This window comes from Acartia tonsa, chromosome 10, assembly GCF_053477335.1.
Source record: "Acartia tonsa isolate MP-2025a chromosome 10, ASM5347733v1, whole genome shotgun sequence".
Classification (NCBI taxonomy): domain Eukaryota; kingdom Metazoa; phylum Arthropoda; class Copepoda; order Calanoida; family Acartiidae; genus Acartia; species Acartia tonsa.
The window spans coordinates 41,883,389-41,892,470 of NC_137269.1; the positions used below are offsets into that span (position 1 = coordinate 41,883,389).

General features: G+C 32.6%; 1 protein-coding gene across 1 annotated transcript in view; it reads left to right on the top strand.

Annotated features, from left to right (window-relative positions):
• Window positions 1-9,055, top strand: part of LOC145330820 (glutamate receptor ionotropic, NMDA 2B-like) — a 79,921-nt gene extending 70,866 nt beyond the window's left edge. The window contains exons 12-14 of the mRNA XM_080175483.1: window positions 1,122-1,166; window positions 6,537-6,573; window positions 8,956-9,055. Of these exons, the coding sequence (XP_080031609.1) occupies window positions 1,122-1,166; window positions 6,537-6,573; window positions 8,956-9,055 (182 nt within the window). The remainder of the gene's footprint in view (window positions 1-1,121; window positions 1,167-6,536; window positions 6,574-8,955) is intronic.
• The last annotated feature ends 27 nt before the right edge of the window (window positions 9,056-9,082 follow it).

Consider the following 9,082-nt stretch of genomic DNA (forward strand, 5'->3'; position numbering starts at 1 on the left):
AATTATTGCATCTTTTTATATTCTAAACATTCAAATCATATTATACATATAATTATCAGGGATCTAAAGAGATAAGACAAGGGCCAATAAATTGATGTACATCCCCAATGTCAATTTACAAATTTACCCCTTCTGTAGACTACAAGTTATAGTTATAACGTTTGGACACTTAACTTAATAATCAACAAATCAATAATAGTCCTCAAAAGTTGGTGAGCCAACGAATAAGAAAACGTTATTATAAAACTTTGGGGACTAGTTTAACAAACATCCCATTGTCCCTTCTCTCTCTCTGTATAATTATTTACTACTCATGATAGTATCATTTTTAACAAGGATGTAAACAGTCATAAACTTGAAGACAAAAGACGGATTAACATTGACAATTATAGTGCAAAGAAAATTTTAAATTAGATAAAACTTGCATGGTATTAATCAAGGTTTTAAATCAATATTACGGTTAAATATCAGAGCCCAAAGCTGGATCTTTAAATCATTTTAGTGGTGAGCCAGATCGGGGTGCGCCGAATTTCAGCCAATCACAGCACGGCATTTCATAAAATGCTGTGCTCTCATTGGTGGAAAGTTGGCTTACCCCGATCTGGCTCACCACTAAAATGATTTAAAGATCCAGCTCAATAATACAAGACATATGAGAGACCAAGAATGAAGAAAAGCTTTGCCATCTAGATATGTCTAATCCTTAAATAACAGCAGCAGCATCTGAGTCTCGCTAACCGCTGAACCGATATGGTTCTCATTTTCTGTAAAGATTGTTTAGATTAATATCAAATGCTTTGTTGAAGTCTAGGTGACGTGAATTACCTTTAAAATCTCAATTTAAAGAAATGTTCCTTCTCGTACACTAGTGAATACGCCCCTAGAGGAGGCCTCTAAGGGGTGGAGTAGGGGGGCAAGATTTTTTAAAATCTAGTTTTATAAAGATAAAAAAAATGGTGTGGGGTATTTTTTTAGGGTATAAGAGAATCATCTTGTCATTTTTATATATAGTTTTTGTATATTTATAAAAGTTGCGTAAAATAAAGACAACATAACAATAATTATGTTTTAAATTCAGCTATATTAATTTGTCATCATTGATCAATTTTAAATCATTTTAGGTGAATTCAAAGAGGCCCTTCCAGCCCTCCCCTCAGGAATGCTGGGTAGGTTTTATTAATATTTAGGAACCAGCGTATTATCTTATCTTATAATCATTATTATCATTATAATATGTATAAAGTTGTAAGATTTTTTGTCTTTAGCAAAGGATTTCGATAACTATTGAACCGATTGAGTTCTCTATCTTATGGAAGCTTGTTTTAGGTGCATTGATGGTTTATGCTATTTAATTTTTATATCTAAGTGTAGTTTTAGGCTTTTTACTGGTTTCCTTACTCCTATGAATTTAGAGCTTCTAGATGCTTAAGTCCTTCTTTGAGGGAAACTTTAAAAAACGGAAGTAGTGACATTTATTTTATGTTAAAGAAATTGGACACCTAGGAGGGTATATCCACCCCTTGACAATAATAATCCCTCTTGTTATCAACTATACAAAGTAGAACGATGTCTGTCTGTCTGTTTGTTTGTATCTCGCTAACCGCTGAATAGCTTATCATGGGTACCGGGAAGGTTTAGAATTATTTTCTTGGGTGGTGGGACATCCCCAATCCCCCAAAAATTGAAAAATACCCCCCCAAATAAAAAAATTCTTTTTAAAACTTAAATTAAAATAGTGGGGTCGACTAATCCCCTCCCCCCCACCCCAAAAACAAATTTTTCTTTAAAATCTAAAATACAAAAAATTAGGTTGATCAAACCTCTTGGGACAAAGCCCCTAGGGGCTAGGGGCGAAGCCGCTAGTTATTTTAAAATAATAAAGAATTTTTATTAAATACTAGAGAATAAAAAGAACTTACGGAAAAATATAGTTTTTTTTAGTATCTAAGCTACTAAAAAAAACCAGGGAGGGAGGGGACATTGGGCTGTTTATTACACTTGTCCCCAAGGTTTTATAACGTTTTCTTATTCGTTTGGTTAACAACTTTGGGGACTTTAATTGAATTTTGATTGGTTAGTTCATAAAATTGAGTGTCCAAACGTTTCAACCACTACTTCTAATCTACAGTGTAACTTTGTATATCATCAATTTATCTTATCCCTTTAAATCCCTGGCCTAAAGGTCATAAAGTTGCATTATTGAGCTTTATGTTTTGTTCAAAATTACTGCTTTTTAGGGGGGGGGGGGGTAGAGGCTTCCATATTGTCATCCACTAAGGGGGAGGGGAAGGATTTATATTTATGAGTAGAAAATAATCTAGGACAAAATTACATTTCATCAAAATAAATCTAGAGATTTCATCAATTCATTGTTTTTCAAGGCGAAGCTTTTCTATGATTAGGAGCTGTATGCCCATCTGTATGTCACATTGAGCTCTTTTCGTTAATATGGGCATGTTAAACTTTAGATGATGATACCTGAAATAAGAAGATACGATTTAGAAAGCGTAGCAACTGTTTAACAGTTACCAGACAGTTCGTACGACCTTTGAAAACATTTTAACTTTAAACTTATTTAATTAAAAATATGAATGATATGATTATCCATTTCATCTGACTTTTGGAACAATGATTACTAGAACAAAAAGGTAAAAATTTTATTCAAAGCCTTTCTGTAAGCAAGTCCCTAAATGAAAGTATTTTTTTGAACATAATCCTGTATTGACGTAATTTTGCAAGTTTATATACAATATTGTTTTAACTTTTAAATTTTGACATTGTTAAATTTTTATGTTCGTTTGTTCTACCGTTTGATTTAAGAGCTTTGGCTTTATTGATGTTTTGATCCTCGCTTTAACTGTAAATCTACTCTATAAACTCTATATGTTGGTGGTATGTCGCTCATGAATTGGTCTGAAAGAGAGGAAGATTTAATTAAAAGAAAAATAGGAACCTGTAATTTCAAGAACTAAAAAGCTTCTATCAAACGATATGCTAATCATGCATATTTTGTTTCATTTTATGAATATATTTCAAAACAAAATATTTTTTATCTAAATATGCGCTATTTATTACCTATATTTATTAAAATACTTTTCAAGTCTTTTTTTTTATTGAAATCATAAAATAATGTAAAAGACATATACAGTATGACCTCGAAAAAGTATCTTTTAGGGTATACAGCCCTTATTTCTTAATGTATCATAAAAAAATAGCATATGTCCTTGTTCTCTGTACATTTCCACACAAATATATATAAAAATTTTAATTTTACCTCCATTAACACCGGAGATTTTTAGAGCTAAAGTTTTGAAAAAGTGACTGAGAAAAAGATTTTTTTTGTTTCCCACTATTTTTGGATGGTTACATTATGTCTTTCTGGTAAATGAAGAATGAAAAACAAAGAAAAACGAGTTAACTAATTATTTCTTTTTTATTTCATCAAAAAATTTAAATTTTTAATGGCAAAAAATACTACTGAATGAATTGATTATTTGCAAATTTTAGGATATTTACTTACCCTTATTTATGAAAAGGATTAATTATGACAGTTGCTCTGCCCACTTTTTGACATCTCAATCACTTAATAGGGGGTAATTAAGCTTTTAAGACAAAAAAATCATTGTAATGTAATTCTATTTTCCTTATAACTTTTTTGTCATTAAAGTTAGGATTATGAAACAAAAACAATTTTCCTGCTATATTCATAAAGATTTATTTGGTCTTTTAATCTAAAACAATTTTGCCTCATAAGTAAGTTTTTCAAAATATCATTACACTAATAAGACTCAAAAAATATGTGTAAAAAAATGCTTTTAACTCAAAACCTAAATTATTTATTTCATTTTTGTATAAAGTTTCTGACAGTAACCAAAATAATAGAATTTCTATCTTAATTTTGCCAAAAAATTCGTTTTATGTTAAAAGTTACTTTTGCTCAGTCACTTTTTCAAAACTTTAGCTCTAAAAATCTCCGGTGTTAATGGAGGTAAAATTAATTTTTTTTATATATGCTTGTGTGGAAATGTACAGAGAACACGAATATATGCTATTTTTGATGATACATTAAGAAATAAGGGCTGTATACCCTAAAAGATACTTTTTCGAGGGTCATACTGTATATGTCTTTTATATTATTTTATGATTTCAATAAAAAAGACTTGAAAAGTATTTTAATAGATATAGGTAATAAATAGCGCATGTTTAGATAAAAAATATTTTGTTTTGAAATATAATCATAAAATAAAACAAAATATGCATGTATGTATATTATTGAAAAACCCTAAACCTCAAAGATAAAATTTGATTGAGATATATCGGTATAATCCCAATGTTTGATGACATTTGTCTGTCCAAATCGCTTTGTTGGATATTTTTAAAAACCTGGAATTTTTTAGTTAAAAGACTGCCCTCGATAAATTTGTTTTGGAAATTACGATTTTTTCTTCAAATTAATACTAAAAAGCAAGGGACTGTGGAATCATCCTAATAAAAATTACGTCACACCATTCAAATGACCAATAATAAGCCAGTATACATTTTACCATAGGTCAATTACTATGTATACTGCCCTATTATTGGTCATTTGTTTTGTATGATGTCACTTTTTATTAGCACTATAAGCTGTTTCGGGATTGGAGGAAAATTGTTGGTACTCCACTAGAAATTTTAAAAATTAGCCATTGTATCCAAACAGAGAAAACTATAAAATCTTTTTACAAGAAAGAGAATGTTTATTTTGTAATAAAGTAAAAGAATAGATGGAACAGGGGTTAATAACTGTATGTTCCAAGTTAGATTTCGATTAGATCATTAAATATCAACCAATAGCGTCGGAAATATAAACACATCTAAGTCACTACAAAAGATCTAAAGCAATTTGTTAGCAGACGAATAAGGTCACCAACACTAGAACCAGTTAGTGCTCTCGGTTATACATCTATACTTATACATTTATTATTTTTGTAATTCTGTATTGTTATCCTATTACATCTATTTATCTATACTAAAGAAATCTATTCTCATTGTCTAGAATGGAAAAAGTATTATTTGGCACGATTCATTCTCTGCACTTTTTGACTCTTTAAAATTCTATTATAAAATAGTATTTTTTGCCTGTAGTCAAGAATCTCGCTAACTGCTAAATCGACAAGGTTCTCATTTACAATGAGGCTTTTCCAAAGTGCAGTTAAGGTTTATAACTATTTATTTTTTTACTAATTCTTTTTAAAAACTAAAATTGTAATTGGACAGGGATCAACAATTTGTCACTTTTCCTTCTAATTATTTTTTTTAAATTCTTTCTTTCATTCTCTCTTTCTCTCTCTAACCTCCATTCTCTCTTGTTAATCTGTATTTTAAAAAGTGAAGAGATCAATATAATTTCCTGGACACTTTTTTTTCTCTCTTTATTTTCCTTGTATCATATAACAACTTAACAAGTATAAAAATGTTCTAAAAAACAGAGGTATACCCCCTTTCGTGGCAACGCTCCTTAAAGGGAGATTCTTCGTCTTTTTTCACAGAAGCTTTTCTCCTATTCCTAGCCCCTGCGGGGGGCTCTAACCCTGCGAGGCCAATTGCCTAACCTTGTGGGGCAATCACCTAACCCAATATAACCTAACCTTACCTAAAAAACCAAAAGCCATTTTAAGGGGTATTAATAACAATAATATTAATTTATTGCAAGAGTCCCAAAAAAATATTAAAGGTTGCAGTTTGCCAAAAAAAAATCATAATATTAATAATGTTTTTAAAAAGATAAAGCCATCCCCCATAAAAAATAAAATTTTTAAAATCAAAATTAAAAAAGTGGTTGGTCGGCGATCCCTCCCCCCCCCCCCAAAAAAAAGCCTTTTCTTTTTAAATCTAAATTTTTTGGCAAGGTAGGAGGAATTCAGAGTACAACATGGGTGAAGGCTAGGGATGAAGCCTCTAGTTACTTTATATAGAGGAGCTACGCTCCTTTAATAAACCTCGTGATAACAATTCTGAATTGTGAGTTAAGATGAAAGGCGGAAAAATCTTTTGTTTGTTAGAAAACAATTTTCCTACATTTTAGATGAAGCTGGCTTTCTTCATCTTTTTAGCAGGGTTCGTTAGTTGCGCGTCAGCCGCGACGAAGCCTTAAATTTAAACGCGTTTGGATGCCTTAAAAATGATTTTGTCAATAATCCCAGTCTTGCTATATTTGGGTCAGTACAAAATACAAGGTTCTAAAAGGATAAATTGATATAAATTCTCAATGATGATTCACAAAGTTACCCCTTCTCTAGATTAGAATCAATGTTTGAAACGTTTGAACACTTAAGTTAATAAAAAAAACATAATTCAGTAAAAGTCCCAAAAGTTGTTAAGTCAAGAAAAAAAATGTATTCTTTTTTGTTTTGTTTTTATGGTTAAAGGCTACTTTGTTTTTAAATTTAGATCTTTTGATTGGTTTAAGTTTTTTTAATGCTAAATATTAGCGGGTAAGCCGCTAGTTTAAGTAAAATAGTGAGACTTTTTAAATGTTAAACCTTATAATTTATTTTTAGGTGTTCATTTTGAAACTTCCACAGATGCCCTAATAAGGTAATAGTTATTTATCACATCGTATTAAAGACGGCTTTCATTGGTTTATTTCTATTTTAATAGTTAAAATTGCCTGTAGTACTGTGCTGTATATGATTTTTAAGTAAATATTAAAAATAAACAACATCATAAAAATCTAATTCTAAATCTAATTCTTGATGATTTAGCAATTATTTGAGCTGAGTTGGGTAAAAAAGAAAAATTAGTAGTAATTGCCTCTCTGTGTGTTGGTATGTGAGAATTAGGGGGTAGCATAACAGACAACAAGAAGGGTGTTACATAGTGTTAGGAGAGTGGAACCATCCCCATTGGTGTTTGCACACCTGCTGAAAAGTAAAAAAAAACATCCCTGAATTTGTAAATTATAAATTTGTTTAACACTCCCCTCAAGTTAAGGGAGTGGAACTCTATTAATCCTGTTACCCTCTTTCATTTGTCAAGGGGGGGGTATATTCCCATAAACCCTCCTTTTGAACGACACTGTATTTAATATTTTTCATTTTTTAGAGAGATCAGTACTGCAATTAAAGTGTTTGGAAATGGGACTAACAACCTCAACCACCCCCCCCCCCCTTTAATTTTGTAGAGGGTTGGGGGATATTCCCACAAACCCCCCTTCTAAACGCCACTGTATTTAATATTTTTCATTTTTTAGAGAGATCAGCACAGGAATTAAAGTGTTTGGAAATGGAATTAACAACCTATACAACCCCCTTCATTTTTTAGAGGAGGGGGGAGGGGGTATATTCCCATAAATCACCCTTCTGAACGCCACTGTATTTAAAATTTCAATTTTTAGAGAGATCAGTACAGCAATTAAGGTGTTTGGAAATGGTGTTAACAACCTATACCACCCCCTTCATTTTTTATAGAGGAGGGGGGAGGGGTTATATTCCCATAAATCCCCTTCTGAACGCTACTGTATTTAAAATTTCAATTTTTAGAGAGATCAGTACAGCAATTAAGGTGTTTGGAAATGGTGTTAACAACCTTTACCACCCCCTTCATTTTTTAGAGGAGGGGGTATATTCCCATAAATCCCCCTTCTGAACGCCACTTTATTTAAAATTTTAATTTTTAGAGAGATCAGTACAGCAATTAAGGTGTTTGGAAATGGGGTTAACAACCTATACCACCCCCTTCATTTTATAGAGGAGGGGGGAAAGGTATATTCCCATAAATCCCCCTTCTGCACGCCTCTGCTGCTTTTAATATTTTTCATTTTTAGAGAGATCAGTACAGCAATTAAAGTGTTTGGAAATGGGATTAACAATTTCTACCACCCCCTTAATTTTTTAGGGGAGGGGGTATTCCCCTAACACCCCCCCCCCCCTCTGAACGCCTCTGCTTTTAAAATTTCTCATTTTTCAAAGTGATCAGTACAGAAATTAAAGTGTTTGGAAATGGGGTTAACAACCTTTACCACCCCCTTAATTTTTTATAGAGGAGGGCGGGGGAGGGGGTATATTTCCATAAATCCCCTTCTGAACGCCACTGTATTTAATATTTTTCATTTTTTAGAGATATCAGCACAGCAATTAAAGTGTTTGGAAATGGGATTAACAATTTCTACCAACCCCTTAATTTTGTAGGGGGGGGGGGGTTATTCCCCTAATACCCCCCCCCCTCTGAACGCCTCTGCTTTTAATATTTCTCATTTTTCAGAGGAATCAGTACAGCAATTAAGGTGTTTGGAAATGGGGTTAACAACCTCATAACACCATCCCCCTTAATTTTGTTGGGGAGGGGAAAATTCAACTAAACCTCCCTTCTGAACGACACTGTATTTAATATTTTTCATTTTTCAGAGAGATAAGTGTTTGGAAATGGGATTAACAACCTATACCACCCCCTTCATTTTTTATAGAGGAGGGGGGAGGGGGTATATTCCCATAAATCCCCCTTCTGAATGCCACTGTATTTAATATTTTTCATTTTTCAGAGAGATCAGCACAGCAATTAAAGTGTTTGGAAATGGGGTTAACAACCTATACCACCCCCCCCCCCCTTTAATTTTGTAGAGGGTTGGGGGATATTCCCACAAACCCCCCTTCTGAACGCCACTGTATTTAATATTTTTTATTTTTCAGAGAGATCAGCACAGCAATTAAAGTGTTTGGAAATGGGGTTAACAACCTATACCAAACCCTTCATTTTATAGGGGGAGGGGGGGGGGATATTCCCTAAACCCCCCTTCTGAACGCCACTGTATAAAAAATTTCAATTTTCAGAGAGATCAGCACAGCAATTAAAGTGTTTGGAAATGGGGTTAACAACCAATACAAACCCCACCCCCTTGATTTTGTCAGGGGGGATATTCTCTCAACATCACCCCCCTTCTGAACGCCTCTGCCACTGTATTTAATATTTTTTATTTTTTAGAGAGATCAGCACAGCAATTAAGGTGTTTGGAAATGGGTTTAACAACCTATACCACACCCTTCATTTTATAGAGGAGGGAGGAGGGGGAATATTCCCATAAATCCCCCTTCTAAACGCCACTGTATTT